At 43.3% G+C, this 21,108-nt stretch overlaps 1 protein-coding gene across 1 annotated transcript in view; it reads right to left on the bottom strand.

Annotated features, from left to right (window-relative positions):
• LOC141112402 (uncharacterized) overlaps positions 1–21,108 on the bottom strand; it is a 100,507-nt gene that overhangs the window by 69,061 nt on the left and 10,338 nt on the right. Inside the window, exons 4-5 of the mRNA XM_073605225.1 lie at positions 16,156–16,384; positions 3,607–4,026 (exon numbers count right to left, since the gene is read on the bottom strand). Coding sequence (XP_073461326.1) covers positions 3,607–4,026; positions 16,156–16,384 — 649 coding nt within the window. The remainder of the gene's footprint in view (positions 1–3,606; positions 4,027–16,155; positions 16,385–21,108) is intronic.

Raw genomic sequence — 21,108 nt, 5'->3', positions numbered from 1 at the left:
GATTGCCTCTTGGGGGATCAGGAAGGAATTTTTTCCCCTGCTGTAGCAAATTGGAGCATGCTCTGCTGGGGTTTTTTGCCTTCCTCTGGATCAACTGTGGGTATAGTATTGGGTATATTGGATTGTACGATATTTTTTTTTTTTTTGGTTGAACTGGATGGACTTGTGTCTTTTTTCAACCTGACTAACTATGTGACTATGCATCCTTCCCAGCTGCCAGAAGAGTCACCCAGTGCGCGGTGAATGATAGGTAACATCCCTGTCCATGCCTGGTGGACCATGAGTCAGCGGTAATATGCACCTTACCGCTGATCGCCCTGTCCAGCGAGGCCAAGACATTGCCTTCCACATGCCGGTAGAGAGCCGGAATCGCCTTCCGTGAGAAAAAGTGGCGTTTGGGAACCTGCCCCTGAGGAACCGCACATTCCACAAACTCACAGAAGGGGGCAGAGTCTACCAACTGAAAAGGCAGCAGTTGAAGTGCTAGTAATTTAGCCAAGCTAGCATTCAACCACTGGGCATGTGGATGGCTGGGAGCGAACTTCTTTCGGCGGTGCAGCAGCTGGGGCAGGGAAATTTGCCTGGTACAATCTGACGTTGGTGTACCGATAGCAGATTGCCCCCAAGTACTTGGCTGTGACACACCTAATTCTACACCTTCATTCCTCTCAGTGCAGGTCTCAGAGAGGACTGAAGGTATAGTGGGGTTGGAGATCCCAGCTGATGAGGAGCAAGGAGAGGTCCGCTTTGTTCTTTGGTGTGGGTCTTTTAGGTACGCTCGCCAACGAACTGCATGGCAGGTCAACATATGTCTGGTCAAGCATGTGGTGCCCAAGCGGGAGATGTTTTGGCCACGCGAGATACGCTTGAGACATATGTTGCAAATAGCAGCGGTGGGATCTGATGCACTCGTCTCAAAAAAGGCCCACACCAAAGAACTTTTGGAATAACGCGCAGAAACAGCAGCACCCTGCACATGCGGAGCTCTGCGGTGAGATGCAGTCAGTGTGCTGCCCCTAAGCTGGCCCCTGGAGGGCATCCTGCCTCGGTGATGTGCCTCCTCCTCCTCTCTCCTATCAGGCACCCACATGGAGACAGTGACCTCATCATACCCTCCCTCCTCATCACTGGAGCAAAGCTGGCAGTATGCTGCAGCTGGGGGAACATGACTGCCAGATTGCTGTCCTTCTTGGGCACCCCTTCTCTCTGGGCACATGTTACTGCCTTCCTCTAGCTGGGTACCATCATTGGAGCCTTCAAAACGCTGGGCATCCTCCTGGAGCATGTACCCAACACTGTGGTCAAACAGTTAGGGGGACTCCTCAGGAAGACATGGTGGGCCTACGGAAGGAGTGACTGATGCCATTGAGCCGAGGGAAGAGGCCGCGTTGGCAGCTGCTTTGCCAGACAAAGTACCCTGAGCCTGGGTGAGAGAGGATGAGGAGGATGAGGACGGGTTGGTCATCCACTCTACCAAGTCTTCCACATGTTGCGGCTCAACAAGGCCAGCTGCCGAAAAAAAGGACAAGTGTGTCCCACGGCCACGTGCTGATGAGGATGCACCGTCTCCACGACCAGCTGCCTGCCTGTGGTATTAATATAGGATCAGAAGAACACCACCAATTTTATTCAGGTAGCTTTAGGTGCACACTGTGCAGAGGACGCAGTACACTAACTGTAAATACTGTAGCTGCCTGCGTGTAGTATTAATAGGAGCAGAACAACAGCAATTTTCTTCAGGTAGCTTTAGGTGCACACTTTGCAGAGGACGCAGTACACTAACTGTAAATACTGTAGCTGCCTGCCTGTGGTATTAATAGGATCAGAAGAACACCACCAATTTTATTCAGGTAGCTTTAGGTGCGCACTGTGCAGAGGACACAGTACACTAACTGTAAATACTGCAGCTGCCTGCCTGTGGTATTAATAGGATCAGAAGAACACCACCAATTTTATTCAGGTAGCTTTAGGTGTACACTGTGCAGAGGACACAGTACACTAACTGTAAATACTGTAGCTGCCTGCCTGTGGTATTAATAGCACAGCGATTGTCTTCAGGTAGCTTTAGGTGCACACTGTGAAGAGGACGCACTACACTAACTGTAAATACTGTAGCTGCCTGCCAGTGGTATTAATAAGATCAGAAGAACACCACTAATTTTCTTCAGGTAGCTTTAGGTGCACACTGTGCAGAGGACACAGTACACTAACTGTAAATACTGTAGCTGCCTGCGTGTAGTATTAATAGGAGCAGAACAACAGCAATTTTCTTCAGGTAGCTTTAGGTGCACACTGTGCAGAGGACACACTACACTAACTTGTAAATACTGCAGCTGCCTGCGGTACTGTACTAATAGGATGAGAAGAACACCACTAATTTTCTTCAGGTAGCTTTAGGTGCACACTGTGCAGAGGACACACTACACTAACTGTAAATACTGTAGCTAATAGGACTAATAGGATCAGAAGAACACCAGCAATTTTCTTCAGGTAGCTGTAAATACTGTATAAACACCTGCCTGCCAGTAGGAAGAGAATAACAGGAACGGATCTAGCTAAACTGAATACAGTGTGTGTATACACACACACACACACACACACACACACACACACACACACACGATGTGTATATATATATATACATACACACAATACACTGTAAGTGCAGCTAACTGACTCGCCTGTCTACTCTATCTAACTTAAATGAAATGACACTGTCTCTCTGTCTATCTATCGCTCTCTCTCAACGCCGGAACACACTACACAGGGCCGCTGTGCAGGCGGCCTTATATAATGTATGGCGTGTACTAAACCTCCTGAGGCATAATTGGCCAAAGCCACCCTGGCTTTTGGCCAATTACGGCTCTCTGTACAGACGGCGCTCTGATTGGCCAAGCATGCAGGTCATAGTGCATGCTTGGCCAATCATCAGCCAGCAATGCACTGCGATGCCGCAGTGAATTATGGGCTGTGACACGCCACTTGAATTTGGCATGAACGGCCCATATCGTTCGTAATTCGGTGAACGACCGAAAACAATGTTCGTGTCGAACATGGGCTCAACTCGAACATGAAGCTCATCCCTACTAATGACCATGGAACTCTCTGTTACTTAATTCTGCTCCCTGCACTCTGCGTTACATACCACTGACCTCTGAACTCTGCATTACCTATTACTGACCCCTGATCTTTGCATTACTTATTACTGACCCCTAAACTCTGCATTACTTATTACTGACCCCTGAACTATGCATTATTTATTGCTGACCCCTGAACTCTGCATTACTTACTATTGACCCCTGAACTCTTTTAGCATTCACTACTTCGTAATAGGGCCTTGTTAGGTTATATTTAAAAAAAACACTTGCAATACCCTGATGATCTTTGATCCATTCCATGTTATTCAGGTATCTCCACTTTTCCAGGGTTGCCTACCTTTACTGTATATCATCTTTGTCAACTCTTCAGCAATACGTAAAGGAAAATGTATTGGGAATATTGCATAGTTGCTTATAGTTTGCATCCAAATATGTAAGTATATATTACGTTATTACATGACAGGAGATTGACATTGTCATGTTATATCATATACATTTACTTTCCTACCTTGCTTTTTACTGGAATCGTCTTCTTTAGATTGTTCTACAGTAATTTCAACAGCATGTTCTCCCACTGTTTGTTGCTGGACTTCTTTTAAAAGCTTTTCTTTCCAATCTCTGTACATATCACTATTTAGTAGGCTTTGAAGGGGATCCAAATGAACATGGGTTGGCATGGTTTGGCATTTTATAGAGCTATCCTTGTCACAAACAAATTCTGAACAGTGCTGAGTGATGTCTTTTTTAGTATTAGGAATAAACGTGACGTCCCTGGTTATTGATGGATCTGATGTGGGACATTTTTTCTTCTGTGACTGGAAGTCCAGTGTGGAGTCTAAAATTTTAAATACATCTGGTATGAAGCCTCCAAACTGTCCATCGCAGTGTGGATGCACAAGACCACAACACATTGAACGATTGCAGCATCCTAGGTATCAAAAAGATGAAAAGTAAATTAAATACCATATAGCATTTATCCGTTTAAATATTTTATGCTAATAACCATGAAAAATGCTCCAATACTCAGCTCTGTTCTCTACAAAGACAACATTTGAAGGAATTTATCAAATTCAGCATATAACTCAAAACTAGGTTCTTAAGCAAACAACATTATTATTTAAGCTACTTATATAGTGCCGTCAATTTACACGGCGTTACATATACATTGTACATTCACATCAGTCCCTACCCTTAAGGAGCTTACAATCTAAGATCCCTAACTCACATTCATATACTAGGGCCAATTTAGACAGAAGCCAATTAACCTATCAGCATGTCTTTGGATTGTGGGAGGAAACCAGAGTACCCAGAGGAAACCCACACAGGCACAGGGAGAACATGCAAACTCCAGGCAGGTAGTGTCGTGGTTGGGATTCAAAACCAGTAAACCTTTTTACTGCTAGGTGAGAGTGTTACCCTCTACACCACTGTGCTGCCCATGTAATATTCTGTAATAATGGCTGTATTGTAATATTCAGCCATTAAAGGCTATTAAAAATAATAGCTTCAAGGAGGCCATTCATAGACTGGCATTTTCAAGCAATGAGGCACATTGAAGCATAACTTGTAATAATCAGGACATACAGTGCCTTGAAAAAGTATTCATACCCCTTGAAATTCTCCACATTTTGTCATGTTACAACCAAAAATGTAAAAGTATTTTATTGGGATTTCATGTGATAGACCAACACAAAGTGGCACATAATTGTGAAGTGGAAGGAAAATAAATGGTTTTCAATTCTTTTTACAAATAAATGTCTGAAAAGTGTGCCGTGTGTTTGTATTCAGCCCCCAGTCAATAATTTGTAGAACCACCTTTCGCTGCAATTACAGCTACAAGTCTTTTTGGGGATGTCTCTACCAGCTTTGCACATCTAGAGAGAGTGACATTTTTGTCCATTCTTTTTTGCAAAATAGCTCAAGCTCTGTCAGATTGGATGGAGAGCATCTGTGAACAGCAACTTTCAAGTCTTGCCACAGATTCTTAATTGGATTTAGGTATGGACTTTGACTGGGCCATTCAAACACATGAATATGCTTTGTAGCTCTGGCTATATGTTTAGGGTCATTGTCGAGCTGAAAAGTGAACCTCCGCACCAGGCACAAGTCTTTTGCAGACTCTAACAGGTTTTCCATCCTCCCATCAACGTTGACCAGCTTCCCTCTCCCTGCTGAAGAAAAGCATCCCCACAACATGATGCTGCCACCACCATGTTTCATCATGGTGATGTGTTCAGGGTGATGTGCAGTGTTAGTTTTCCACCACACATAGCGTTTTCTATTTTAGGCCAAAAAGTTAAATTTTGGTCTCATCTGATCAGAGCCCCTTCCTCCACATGTTTGCTGTGCCCCCCACATAGCTTCTCACAAACTGCAAATGGGACTTGTTATGGCTTTCTTTCAACAATGGCTTTCTTCAAGCCACTGTTCCATAAAGGATAAAGACCCGATTTGTGGACTACACGACTAATAGTTGTCCTATGGACAGATTCTCCCACCTGAGCTGTGGATCTTTGCAGCTCCTCCAGAGTTACCATGGGCCTCTTGGCTACTTCTCTGATTATTGCCCTCCTTGCCCGGCCTGTCAGTTTAGGTGGACAGCCATGTCTTGATAGGTTTGCAGTTGTGCCATACTCTCTCCATTTTCGGATGATGGATTGAACAGTGCTCCATGAGATGTTCAAAGCTTGGGATTTTTTTTATAACCTTAAACTGCTTTAAACTTCTCCACAACTTTATCCCTGACCTGTCTGGTGTGTTTATTGGCTTTAATGATGCTGTTTGTTCACTAAGATTCTCTAACAAACCTTATACAAATATTTATACTGAGCTTAAATTACACACAGGTGGACTCTATTTACTAATTAGGTGACTTCTGAAGGCAACTAGTTCCACTAGATTTTAGTTTGGGGTATCAGAGTAAAGGGGACTGAATACAAATGCATGCTACACATTTCAGATATTTATTTGTAAAAAAAATTATCATTTTCATTCCTCTTCACAATTATATGCAATGTCACAGAACGTCCCACACTCCGCTTGAGTGCTTCTGTCATATACCACTTCCTCCCAGTCTGTATACAGATATCAGATATTCCAACCTCTCTGAGCACAAAACAAGGTGACACTTGCTTGTTGCTACCATGAACTCACTTTATTCAGAACCAGAATACAGTCTTATATACAGGAGAAAATATTACTCTAACAATAAAAACGTAACCTAATTAACATGAGCTAATTAACTAATCCTTTATACAGCCTAGGTGATTGAGACATGACCTTTTGCCCAGACTGAGTTAATTATCACAGGACACCTTATCACAATAGCAGCAGCTCCAATAGGAGTCGTCCCGTCTCCTACATTGTATAGAGGACAATGTGATCAGCTCATTCAATTAACATAAACACAGGTAGTTGGAATTGATGACACCAGCATCTCAATTCAGTCTTATCATTCTAATATGACATATAAAGGGTCCCCAGAGTCTGTGTGTTTTGGGGGGACATGGAGCTGAATCCAAAGTAACACCAACCCCAGGGTCCCCAGGCATACAGCTCACAGAGAGCACCATTCCCCCAAATGCTAGGGCCCATAATCAAAAGGCAACAGGCTTGCATTCAGTCCTCTCCAACAGCCTCTGTCCCGGCTAGGTCTGTCACATATGCCACTTTGCGTTGGTCTGTCACATAAAACCCTAATAAAAGAAATTTACGTTTTTGATTGTAACGTAACAAAATGTGGAAAAGGCACTGTAGAAAGGGTAAAGTATTTCAATGAAAAATCTGTGTATTGGCAATGCTAATTATCACACATACTGTAAGTTTTCTGCCACATTTGAAATTTTCTGTGACTGTTACTGATCAGGTATATAGCTAGAAGCATAAAAGACCTAGGACACCTTTAGGCACTTTTGATGGTAAAGGGGTAAAAATGTGTATGGTTTAAGAGGGCATAGCTAAACAGTGCCTAAGTTTCTGAAGCTGGCCAAAAAAACACTAGAGGGCAGTTGGTTATATCTTTCCCGGCCAATGTTTTCCTTAAGAAAAGTTAGGCTTGGGGAGCAGAGCCGGCAGCCAGAGCGGATGGACATGTGAGAGGAGAGCTCTGACACACTGGATGTTTCACAGCGGCTCACAGCGCACCAGGAAAGCTAAAAAGCATACCGCCTGATAAAGGAGAGTAAGGGGCACACAGTGGACGCAATGTTTAAAAGGAAGGAGAGAGAGGGACCCCAAAAATTGATGGATTTCTTCCCCCCAACTGCGGGCCGGGAAATCCAAGATAGCGGCGGCACCAGGAGCCGCTCGTCAGGCTCCACAGCACACGCTTCCAGCAATCCATCACCATCCTCGGGTTAGTCACGATATCAAGACCATCCACTGCCATCCTCTCCCTTCAAAAAAGGAGGATTGGGGAGGAGTGGGAGACCCAGGATGATGCAGGAACAGCAGGGGAAGAAATGGAGGTGGTGTCTATGATGGGCTGCCCACCTCAGGGCAGCCCATCATAGACACCACCATGAAGGAGATGCTGCAGACCCTGCGGGGGGCCCTCCAACATGACATGGCAGCATTTATGCACACCACAAAACTAGAGGTATATGCAGTCAGTAACAGAGTTGAATATGTGGAGGAGAAAATGGAGGAATTTACATTAGCACACAATGAGCTTGTGGATGCACATTTTGAGGTAGAGAAAAAAAATCAGAGCCATGCGTTTCAAAATGGCGGATATTGAAGACAAGGCCCGCAGGAACAATATCAAATTTAGAGGGGTCACTGAGGCCGTTAAACCAGCAGAGCTTACTGCATATCTGCAAAAACACATGATGACAGCTCTTCTATCCCTGGGCCCCGTGGATATAATCATTGACAGGGCCCACAGATTGCCAAAACCATCCTTTCTACCTGACCAGATCCCCTGGGATGTCATAGTAAGAATCCACTTTTACCACGTAAAAGATCAGCTTATGCGCTATGCCAGACAGCATCCTGCCCTTCCTGATCTCTTTGCTGGAATCGCACTGTATGTCGACTTGTTGCAAGCCACCTTGACAGCCAAGCACAACTTGTTTCCTATCACCAAAATCCTGCGTAATCACAAAATCCTCTACAAGTGGAGCTTCCCAGCCAAGTTATTAGTGGAAATGCACAACGAATCGCAGGCAATCGCATCATTAGACAGAGGTCTGGAACTTCTCCGTAAATGGCGTTTAATCCCTGCAGAAGGGGTGCCAGCGGACCCTGACCCCCTCTACGATAGACGCAACAACCAATGCCAGAACAGGAAAAGTAAGTAAACAACCTACTCATTACTGTAACACTTTCTAGCATCTCTCCAACAGAAGGCTCTCCCCTTACCTCAGGGATACTGAAAACCTGGTTTCTTCCAACTTCATCGCAAGTATAAACTATCGATCACAAACAACCCGTTGTTAGGCTGTTCACTGACTTATTCTTCTGTTTCCCCCTACTCTAGTTACGAGTTGTCTTCAGTAACTTGTTCTCCGCAAAAACTGCGGCTTGACTTTTCTCAGTTATCAACTGATCAAGTTTGTTTCGTTTCGGTTAGTATGTTTGTTTTAAACGTTACAAGGGCATTACTACCTTGGATCCTGTGCATACTGAGCATACCTATTAAAACACTTCTACTGCTAAGACCTACCATCAGATGGAAAAGCTACACACTCTACCACTGGAATGAATCACTATAATGTGAGAGGCTTGAACAGTCCCTATAAGCGTAGAGCCCTCTGGAAAACAGCCATGGATCCACAGTGTGATGTCTTGTGTGTACAAGAGACTCGCTTCTCTAGTGTAAAATCCCCGAAATGTACACATGCCAAATTTCCGCACGTATTTATGGCCAAACACACTTCCAAGAAAAATGGGGTACTGATTGCTATTAAGGACACAATATCCTTTTCTATATTACAGGAACATGCTGATCCCCATAGACGCTATCTCATCCTGGTCGCAGAAATGGGCCATGTCACTTATACGCTGGTAAATCTGTATGCACCTAATGTTAGATCGCTGAGGTTTATTCGCAAAGTTATTGGGATGGCAAAAAAAAAAAATGCAAAAAGGTAGCTTAATCATATGTTGTGACTTCAATATGATTATGAACACGGAACTGGATGTGTCCTTGGTGGCCTTCAGGAGGAGGCCCTCTCTAGGTTCGCTGTGTAACGAGGAAAGGCTCTTTGACCCCTGGCGATGCCTCAAGACTATCGAGAGAGACTACACGTTCTACTCAGCTGTACACGATAGCTATTCTAGAATTGATTTTTTTCTTACGAACATGTATACTTTGCAGAATGTTCAGGCTGCTGACATCCACAACATCACGTGGTCAGACCACGCGCCCGTGACTATAGAGGTTGTGGATCCCAGCAAAACCTCCCACAAACCACTGTGGCGTAACAACACCTTTCTCCTATCGCACCCCAAACTCAGGGATGAAGTAGAAGAGAAACTTAAAGAATTTTTCCGATTCCATAACAATGGGGAATGCTCTCCAATGACGACATGGTGTGCACACAAAGCGTTTGCTAGGGGTGCTCTTATACAAATTGCCTCTAGAGAAAGGAAAGAGAAAACGCAGCGCATGTCACAGCTCCATGAGACTATAGCAGACTTAGAAGCAAAACACAAGAACCCCAATACCACGTCCAGTGAGATACTTAAACACCTCACTGTCTGCCGTGAAGAAATGAGGCAAGAACTCAGAGCAGATTATGACACCTTTTTTAAGAGACTGAAAACAACAGAGCAGGCAAAATCCTAGCCTCCCAACTCAAAAAAAGACAGGCACGTTCCAATCTCACACACATTAGACACCACCACACTAACATCAAGTTCCACAATCCTAAAGATATTGCCAACGCATTCAAGGATTATTATGAATCCCTGTACAATCTTAAAGTAGACCCACTCACTCACCAACCCACAGATAGGGAGATTGAGGGATTCCTACAAGGCATTCACCTACCCTCCATAGACACAACCTCACTGCAAAAAATAAATGCACCCATCACCCTCCAGGAAGTTGAATCAGTTATTGAACCCCTACTCATGCACAAATCCCCCGGCGTGGATGGTTTTTCCGCTGAATACTATAATGCCCCGTACAGATGAGTGGAATTTCCGTCGGAAAAAACATCCAAGAATTCCGCTCAAGCTTGGCTTGCATACACACGGTCACACAAACGTTTTCTGAACTTTCAACCGTCAAGAACACGGTGACGTACAACACTACGACGAGCCGAGAAAATGAAGTTCAATGCTTCCGAGCATGTGTCGAATTGTTTCCGAGCATGTGTGGTTTTTTGCGCGTCGGAAGTGCATACAGACGAACGGAATTTCCGTCAAGAACTTTTTCCGTCTTAAAAATAGAGAACCAGCTCTCAATCTTTTGCTGGCAGAAATTCAAACAGAAAAAGTTGGATGGAGCATACACACGGTTGGAATATCCGACCAAATCTCCCATCACACTTTTTTTGACGGAATTTATGACCGTGTGTATGCAGAATTAGCCATTTTTTGCACTCCTCACCCCCGAATTAGTAAACATTTTCAACATTGCAGCCTCTGTAGGTTCTTTCCCAACAAAGATGCTCCAAGCTATAAAAGTCACCCTACCAAAACCTGGTAAGGATGCGTCAGTCCCACAAAACTTCAGGCCCATATCTCTATTGAATTCAGATCTGAAGATCTACGCTAAAATCTTAGCAAATAGACTGATGGACATTACCCCCTCTCTCATAGGTCTGGATCAAGTTAGCTTTGTAAAGGGCAGACAAGCACCGGATGGGACTAGGAGGATGCTGAACCTTCTGCAACTAGCAGAACTCACCTGGAAACCTAGTACTTTTCTATCTCTAGACGCAGAGAAGGCCTTTGATAGGGTCCATTGGGGATACCCATGCACAAGTTTGGAATCTCTGGCTTGATCCACTCAGCAATTATGTCCCTATACTCTAATCCCACAGCTTGAGTTTATTCCTCTAGCTTACTCTCTGACCCCTTTACATTATCAAATGGCACCCGTCAAGGTTGCCCATTATCCCCAATCATTTTTTCATTGATCATAGAACCATTGGGGGAATATATCAGATCCAGCGACAAATTAGAAGGTATCAAAGTTGGCTCTGAAAGTCACAAAATAGAACTCTTTGCTGATGACATCATTCTCACTATATCCAATCCAACAACGTCTTTACCTACTGTCAAAACCCTATTACACAAACTTGGACAGATCTCCTTTTACAAAGTCAACACATCCAAATGTTACGCCTTAACACTCAATATACCAAACAAAGAAAAAACTAGACTAAAGAACATCTTCCCTTGCAATTGGGATCCCCCCTCGATTACATACCTTGGTGTGCAGCTGACTTCCTCTTCATCCAAAATCTACTAAAGTAACTACCCTCCATTATTAGCTAAAATCGAAGAAGAACTAAACCAAATCGGCACCCTACACCTCACATGGTTGGGGAGGATAGCTGCATACCAAATGCAGGTGTTGCCTAAACTTCTATACTATTTCAGAACGTTACCCATCCCAATTCCCCAGAAATGTTTTACCCAACTAGAGATCTGTTTGAAAAAATTTGTATGGGGGGGGAAAAAAATCCAGAATTCCCCTAGCAATTTCACAAACCTAAACATCTAGGTGGCGTTGGTCTACCTAACGCACAAATATACTACAGAGCTGCGGTATTGGACCAAATACGTTACTGGTTCTCCTGCCAAACAGACAACTGATGGTCAGATATTGAAAGTGCAGTCACACCAGGTCATAACCTCCCAGCACTAGCAATGGCTGCCTGCATTCACCACAAACTGAAAGCCCCACTGTATCCAACCATTCAAGCCACTATTGATGCTTGGTCCTCTTTAGTAAATAATCAATTTACTGACACCCCAACTAGGAAACGAAAAATTCCACTAGCGACCTACGAATACCTAATTCCTAACTTCCCTATGCATCAATGGCATGTGGCTATAAAATACAATATCATATCCTGAGCATGTGTGGATCACTGGGACAATGCTCAAAAGCTATTACATAGATGGTATCTTACGCTGCTGCGTCTGAACAAAATGAGACCTAGTATCCCATCTCTCTGTTGGAGGAACTGTCAAACTACAGGTAGCCTACTCCACATATTCTGGAGCTGTAAAGTTATACAGTCTTTCTGGACAAAAGTCCATTCCCTCATTCTAAATATCACCAAAACAAGTTATGCCCTTAACCCTGCTTTCACTATACTAAGCCTTGGTATCGAGAATTTCCCTCCATCAATGAGAAAAGTAGTGACCCATATATTGTTCGCCGTGCGTATTTCAATAGCAAAGGAATGGCGTTCTCAATCACCTCCCAAAATTGAAGAGGTAATCCCTAGAGTAAATGCACAATATACTATGGAAAAAATGCTTGCTTGTACAGAAAGAAGAGCCCTGAGCTTCCACAAACATTGGGAGATCTGGAGGACCTCTAAGTATGCCTCCTCACATTTGTGACGCATGCTTAGTATTTACTGATACTTATGCCCAGATACATTATCATCTAGTGGTATAAACCAAGAATAGGTATGGTCAATTGGGAAGCACTCAATACGAAACCCTGAGCCTTTAACCTCAATATGCTTGTTAAGTAATATCTACTTTGTGATAATAAAGAATTTCTATGTTTATTGTTGGTTAATGTCAAGGCTTTGAAAGAGCTTACTATACAGTGTATCTCCAAGGACCCTCACTAAGGTCCAGGGCGGGCTACCTCTTAATGGACCAGCAGAAAGCTTGCTCACAGTGTGAACCCAATCAGGGGGACAGGCCTAACCTCCTGTTGAGGTTGGACTCAGTATGTATGTTTGTAGCTCGAACATCCACATTTTGTTATTGTAGTAAGGTCTATATTTGTTGACCACTTTGTACAATTTTGCACTGTAAATGATGCATAATTTTCTGTATACAATGTGAAAACCAATAAAAATCTATTGTTTAAAAAAAAAGAAAAGTTAGGCTTGGTTCACACTGCCGTGACCTGAACATTACCCGACTTACAGTGCGACTTTGCCGCATGACCTCAGCGCGACTTTGCCACGCGACTTTGGCGTGACTTTGAAGCAACTTCATGGAGTGCCTGTGTAATCTTCCTGTAATGGCGGATCCAAATCACATATATTAGGATGAGGATTTGACTTGGAGGCAACTTCCATTAAAGTCTATGGGCACAAGTCGGAGAGAAGTCACCTTAAAATAGTACAGGAACCTTTTCTAAAGTTGGAGTGACTTCAGTAACCACTTAAGCTCCGACTGGCCAAAGACCAGAGCACTTTTTGCGATTCGGCACTGCGTTGCTTTAACTGACAATTGCAAGGTCGTGCGATGTGGCTCCCAAACAAAATCAATGTCCTTTTTTCCCCACAAATAGAGCTTTCTTTTGGTGGTATTTGATCACCTCTGCGGTTTTTATTTTTTGCACTATAAACAAAAAAATAGCGACAATTTTGAAAAAAAACGCATTATTTTTTACTTTTTGCTATAATAAATATGCCAAAAAATATATAAAAAAAATTTTTTTTCCTCAGTTTAGGCCGATACGTATTCTTCTACATGTTTTTGGTAAAAAAAAAAAAAATCGCAATAAGCGTTTATTGATTGGTTTGCGCAAAAGTTATAGCATCTTCAAAATAGGGGATAGTTTTATGGCATTTTTATTGATAATTATTTTTTATTAGTAATGGCGTCGATCAGCGATTTTTATCGTGACTGCGACATTATCATCGGACAATTTTGACACATTTTTGGGACCATTGGCATTAATACAGTGATCATTGCTAAAAAATTGCATTGATTACTGTAAAAATGTCACTGGCAGTGAAGGGGTTAACCATTAGGTGGCACTGTAGGGGTTAAGTGTGCCCTAGGGAGTGATTCTAACTGTGGGGGGGAGGTGCTGTGTGTGACACTACACTGATCACCGCTCCCGATTACAGGAGCTGTGATCAGTGAGAGTGTCATTAGGCAGAACGGGGAGATGCTTGTTTACATTAGCATCTCCCTGTTCTTCCTCACCGTGAGACGCTCGCGGGTATCCCTGCGGACATTGGGTCTGCGGGACCCGCAATCACAGTCACGGAGCTCCCGGCGAGCCGCCTCTTGAAGGGCAAGGTATAGGTATGTTAATCTGCCTGTATGTGCCCTTCTGCCGCAGTATGCCGCGGTTAAGACAGCTCTCATTAACTAAAATGGGATTTCTCACAAGTCGGATCCCAAGTCACGGCAGTGTGAACCGAGCCTTAAGGTAAATAAAAATTTAAAAAAATAACATGTCTATATTTACCTGCTCTGTGCAATTAAATTGCACAGAGCGGCCGTGAACCTATTCTTTTGGAGTCCCCTGCTAGAGATCCTGGCCCCTCCCCTCTGTTCAGTGCCCCCATGGGAAGCTGTTGCATGCCCCGCCCTCCGCTCCTTCATCACTGGTTTTGATTGACAGCACTGGGAGCCAATGTGCTACAGCAAAGCCAGCAAGACCCGGAAGTGAGGGGAGAGAAGATCTGCAGATGTGCACGACACTGGATCGAATTAGGGCTCAGGTAATTAAAACGGGGGGTTGGGGGGAGGCTGACACATAAACATTTTTTATCTTAATGCAAGGAAGGCAAAAAAATGCCTTCCTTGAAGGCTTTTAACACTTTAAGGCTTCGTTCACAAATGCAGCTAGGGGGCAGTAAAAACCAGGTGGCTCAACCATGGTTTTACCTCCTGTCAACTGCCCACCTGAACCTGGGCATTCAGTCATTCAGGACTGTACACATGCTGAAGCGGAGATGCTGTAGTTTGTGAAAAAAAATTAAACAGCATGTTAAGTTCCCACCGCTGAACTCAACCAATGCAAGTTTATGGGCTCACCCCTCAATTGCCCCACAACTGTGTACAATGCACCCTATTTCAGCTCGGTAGTGCAACATTTACAGGGATAAATCAGGCAATGAGTAAGCGACATAACACCTCCTCACAACCTCCCAACACGGATCACTTTTCACAGGGCACTTTGCGTGTGAATGAGCCCATACCACCCATATGGTTAGAAATTGCATGTAACAGGTATCACCATTTTTTAAGATGCCATATCTTACCCCCTCAAACTCTGTGGTCCACCTCCAGACCAGCTGTTATAAAAGTATATTTCTTCCATGCTTCTGCATGCACCATCGTTTTATCACATCCATTATACTGTATAAGTCAGGGTAAGTACCAGGACATGGTGACTCCCAATGTGTGTATGGAGAAGAAGATCTCTCACTGCTTGTCTAAAATGTTAATGGCTCATTTTAGTGATTAGTTCAAATGTTAAGGTTGAGCATTAGGTTTTTGTTAACTTTAGGTGTGCTACAGATAACTAACTTTTCTCTGTGCTGCATCAAGAACAAATGTAACGCTTTTTGGATAGTGGATACAATTGTTATTTATGGCCTGTGAATATGGATGTGTGAGGATTGGAGGTATTTTTATGCCGCGTACACACGATCGCACATTCCGACAAGAAAATCCATGTTTTTTTTCCGACGGATGTTGGCTCAAACTTGTCTTTCATACACACGGTCATAAAAATCTTGTCGGAAATTCCGAACGTCAAGAATGCGGTGACGTACAACACGTACGACGAGCCGATAAAAAATTAAGTTCAAAACACCAGTGTGGCTCTTCTGCTTGATTCCGAGCATGCGCTGAACTTTGTGCGTCGGAATTGTGTACACACGATCGCAATTTATGACAACGGATTTTGTTGTCGGAAAATTTGAGATCCAGATTTGTCGGAAATCCGATGGAATATTTCCGATGGAGCCTACACACGGTTGGAATTTCCGACAACAAGCTCCCGTCGAACATTTCCAGTCGGAAAATCCGACCGTGTGTATGCAGCATTATTCTATTGATTTTTTAAAATACGCATTTCATGGGATTCTGGATACATATTTTACAAAAATATAGTAAACCAATGTATTATTATCATTCAACTGACTGCAGAAAACATTACCTTGTAGTCCTAGCTGCTGATTTGGATACAGACTAAAATGTATTGGAGGCTGACCTACATGACCAACAGTTGCTGAAAAGTGGCGGGGTTCACAAAGATTGCTGTAATTTGCTGAAAAATCATTAAACTGTTTACTGTGACTGTGACCCATGGTACTTGCTATACTGTTGGGTGCAGCACATTTTGACTGTTCTGATGTAAAGGGATGCATTTGCTTCTTGTACTTCTCCTATAGAAAAAAAAAAAAAAAACATAAAAATAACGGTTTTAAAAATGCATGAATCAATTAAAAGGCACAATAGAAAAGACCATAAAAACTCCATTATAGTACTCACACATTCTCCTCAATATACCCAACAATGAACGCTGACTATAAAATTATGGTTTGGTAATGGTGCTTTTATACAGGTATCTGCTCTAATTATTACAGCTATACTGTAAATCAATAATATTTACTCACCATACACCAATGATAAGCAAACCTAGCACCTATATGTACCAGGCCAAAACATTTTTATATTCAGAGCTGAGTTGTAGCAATCTATAAAATGCCATGTAATACACCAGGATTCTATATACTAAGCCTAATGCCGCGTACACACGACCGGACTTTCCGGCAGAATCGATCGTGTGTGGGCTTCATCTGACTTTCTCTTTCTAAAATTCTGACGGACCTAGAAATAGAACGTTTCAAATCTTTCCGACGGAATCAGTTCCTATTGGGAAAACCGCTCGTCTGTATGCTATTCCGATGGACTAAAAATTACGCAAGGGCAGCTATTGGCTACTGGCTATTGGACTTCCTTTTTCTAGTACCATCATACGTCCTCGCGTTCTAAATGATCAGACTTTGGTGTGATCGTGTGTAGGCAAGTCCGTTTCAGCGGAACACCGTCGGAAAGACCGTCGGAGTCTATTCCGGGTGTGTGTACGCGGCATAAGTGTCTTCAGGACTTAAGGAATGTACTGGTGCAATGCAGTGTGCTGTAGCACAGGTCCTGTAAATGTGTTAAAATTGAATGGCAATACACTGCTATGCACTGCACTTGGTGTGTATTAGTGCTCGGTACCACAACACAATGTTGTGTGAATGGGCTCTAACATTTTGAGTGATTCTTTTGGGAAATATGAGGAAGAATTTCTCCACAGTGTGTATTTCCAGGTCAAAATTTTTCTAACGTCCTCTATCATTTCACTTGAAAATCAGTGCTCCACTAGATACAGACACCTACACAGCCTCAGGTGACAGGCCCATGTGTTTTGTCCTCCACTACACAGACAATCACAATCCAAAAAATAGTAACAGGACTCTGCAGTAAAAGGCCAAAATCTGTGTTTATGGCTCAAGCTAAAGAAACTCGGTCTACTGTACATCATTTTTACATTAGGTGTGTCAGGACAAGTCTGATCACTGGAGGAGAGCAGGCTGATTTCTCAGCACAGCCAGAGAACTGACCACACTGTAATCTCATGCCTAGTGTGGTCAGTTATTATTATAGGAAAGCCGAGAGACTGGCAGAAACACCAAGTATTTTACACAAAAGGAAGTGACACAAAGAGAACAGGATATTTTTTCATACAAGCACATTGTACAGCAGGCACATGTCAGGAATATGAAATGTTGGGTTTACATACTCTTTATTACAGGACTGTCTAACTGGAGGCCTGCAGGGTTTTTATTTGCAGCATGGTACCAGGTGCAGTCTATAGAGAGTTGCAGAATAGTGCTGAGTGCTGCAACACTCTGAGTTTCATACCTGGCATTCGTATAAAGCTGGCACTGCCTGTTGGGTGGAGGGTTCTCCTGTCTGACAGGGATATTATATTATATACAGCAAGCAGTGTGGGAATGGGTGTTCAGGTAAGTAACCACTTAACACCAATGAATAGGGATATTTTTTGCTGCTAGTGACACCAGTGAAGGGGAAGGGAGTTCTTATTACTGACACTGACACTCACCAATGAAGGGGGGGAAGAGATTCAGACTGCTTCTACTTTCACTGACTCCAGTCGAGGGGTGGGGGTTTATTGTTGATAGTATCACCAATGAATGGGGGGTTTATTATTACTGCCACTGTCCCCAATGAAAGGAAGCAGTTGTTATTTTTGGCAATGACACCAATATAAGGGGGTATTTATGCTGCCTCTGCTCTGAGATAAAAAAAAGAAATGGTTGATTTAGATGCGGCCTTTCACTCAACAAATGAGGCCTTTGAGCCTTTTTTAAGTTGGACACCACAGATTTACTACTTGATTCATAGAGCATTACAAGTTAGCAAAATAACCTGCACAATAGATTCTGTTTACTTTGAACCCATTTGTGTTTTATCAAAACCTAGTACTGGGCCACTTGATAAAGGATTAGTTCAGTGTTACTGCACTGATGATTTACTAATATAGCACCTTCCTAGATAGGTGGTAGGATTAGGTAGATTTAGTGGCGGCTCACTGTGTTCGGTGTGTGTTTGTTAAGTAAATTTAGTTTGCCTCACTGTAACCAGTGTAGCTGCAATTGTTGTGTCAGGTAAATAAGCTGTACACACTGTAACCAGTGCAGCTGATTTGAATTAATTAGGTCTGTTCAGTGTTTCAGCTGCTGCTGGTTTGACTACCTCCTCTGCTTTCCAGAGAGCTGTAGAATTCTCTGGAACATAGGTGTTGAACATTTATGCAGCCCTTGCCAATCTCAGGGAATAGGGCCCTGAAGGCTGCTGGGAGTCTGGATAAATACTCTGAGATGCTGAGATTTTGGGTCTTGTTCTGCAGAGGATCAGTCCAGCCTGGAGAGCTGGCATGTGCTTGCTGTTTGTGAGGCCTCAGTTGCTACAGAGAGCTGACCGAGGGGCTTTTTGCTAAGGATCTAATCTGGTATCGATGGTAATCTGGTGTCGCTTGGTAGTTGAAAGGAGGCAACCAACTGTCCCTGGACATTTTGTAAATGCAGACAGCTGTGAGAGATCTTAGATACTTTTGGGCTGCTGCCACCAATCTTGTGCTAGAGAGTCAGCTGTGTGTCTGTTCAAAGGGGACATCGGCTGGTGCCCTGAAGAGCTTAACTATTTATCTGATTCCATGTGAAGGGACTCTGCTCTTAGTGCTCTAGAAGGACAAGTCTGCATTTAACTGTTTCTACTACAAAGCTAAGTCCACAGTTGGCTGTAAGCAATAACTTCTACTTCAGATTTTAGGAAAGGAGTTTATTGTCCTCAATCTGTACCTAGTTCTGTTTTTGGAGTAACCCACTCAATTCCCTCAATCCTAGTTACTACAAAAGTAAAAACTGCAAAAACAACAACCCTAGACTGGTTATTGAGGAAAAGAGTAACTGTTTGTGTGCTTGGCTGTGGGATAATCCGCTGGGGAAGAGCCTGGGCAAATTTCCAGTGGTTTCTGCAAGCACCACTGGTGTTTCTGCAAGCACTACACTGAATTCTGTAAACAACAGGCTCCTTTCAGTGTTGCAATAGAAAGGATACAATGCTAAATGTAAAAATCCTACTAGACTAGAGATCCACCTGCTGGCTCTAAAGTAAAAAAACAATAAAAAATAAAATATGTAGAAAAAAAATGATACATTCTCTTTAATGCGGGTGGTTACGCTAAATTGATATATTTTTGTTGTTGTTGTAATGCTTCATTCTCCAGATTTAAGACAGTTGTTTTGCTTAGAAAATTTACAAGTAGGGATGAGCTTCGAGTTCAAGTCGAACTCATGTTCGACTCGAACATCGGCTGTTCGCCAGTTCGCCGAACAGCGAACAATTTGGGGTGTTCGTGGCAAATTCGAAAGCCGCAGAACACCCTTTAAAAGTCTATTGGAGAAATCAAAAGTGCTAATTTTAAAGGCTTATATGCATGGTATTGTCATAAAAAGTGTTTGGGGAACTGGGTCCTGCCCCAGGGGACATGGACCAATGCAAAAAAAAGTTTTAAAAACGGCCTTTTTCCAGGAGCAGTGATTTTAATAATGCTTAAAGTCAAACAATAAAAGTGTAATATTTCTTTTAAATGAAGAGAGAAGCGTCACACAGCGGGAGCCTCCCATCCAATCATGAATGTGGAGCGGCCCGAAAAGAAGATGAAGAGAAGAGGATGCAGATAAGAAGATGAAGAGAAGAAGATGCCGCGGAGGGAGATGCCGGGTGAGAACACCAGAGAAAGGAGCAGAGGATCGGAGGAAGAAGAAGATGGAGGAAAAAACCGAAGGAAGATAGAAGAAAGAAGATAGAAGATGGAAATAAGAAGACTTTAAATAAAGGAATTGTCAAAAACTGTCTCTTGTCATTTTTAACATTTTTGACAGTTTTTTTGTGAAATGGTAGGGGTACAAGTGCCCCCTTACCATTTCCCACGGGGGGGGGGGGATCTGGGGGTCCCCTTGTTAAAGCGGGCTTCCAGATTCTGATAAGCCCCCCGCCCGCAGACCCCCACAACCACCGGCCAAGGGTTGTGGGGATGAGGCCCTGGTCCTCATCAACATGGGGACGAGGTATTTTGGGGGCTACCCCAAAGCACCCTCCAAATGTTGAGGGCATGTGGCCTGGTATGGTTCAGGAGGGGGGGTGCTCTCTCGTCCCCTCTCTTTTCCTGCGGCCTGCCAGATTGCGTGCTCGGATAAGGGTCTGGTATAGATTTGCGGGGGGGGGGACCCCACGCCAATTTTTTAATTAATTTTGGTGCGGGGTTCCCCTTAAAATCCATACCAGACATGAAGGGCCTGGTATGGAATTTAGGGGGACCCCCACGCCAGTTTTTTTTTCATTTTGGTTCGGGGTTCCCCTGTGGGGAAACCCTATGCAGTTTTTATCAATGAACTTTTATGTGTATTGTCGGACCGGCAATTCATTAATAGCCGCGAGTAGTTTTAAATGACTTTTTTTCCTTTGAAATGTCATTTTGCTGTCAGACTGTTCTAAACACGGGAAACATGCACCCCTTTACAGGCTTACTATA

The sequence above is a fragment of the Aquarana catesbeiana genome, linkage group LG11 (assembly GCF_042186555.1).
Source record: "Aquarana catesbeiana isolate 2022-GZ linkage group LG11, ASM4218655v1, whole genome shotgun sequence".
NCBI lineage: Eukaryota > Metazoa > Chordata > Amphibia > Anura > Ranidae > Aquarana > Aquarana catesbeiana.
This window is presented reverse-complemented; position numbering and strand designations above follow the sequence as displayed.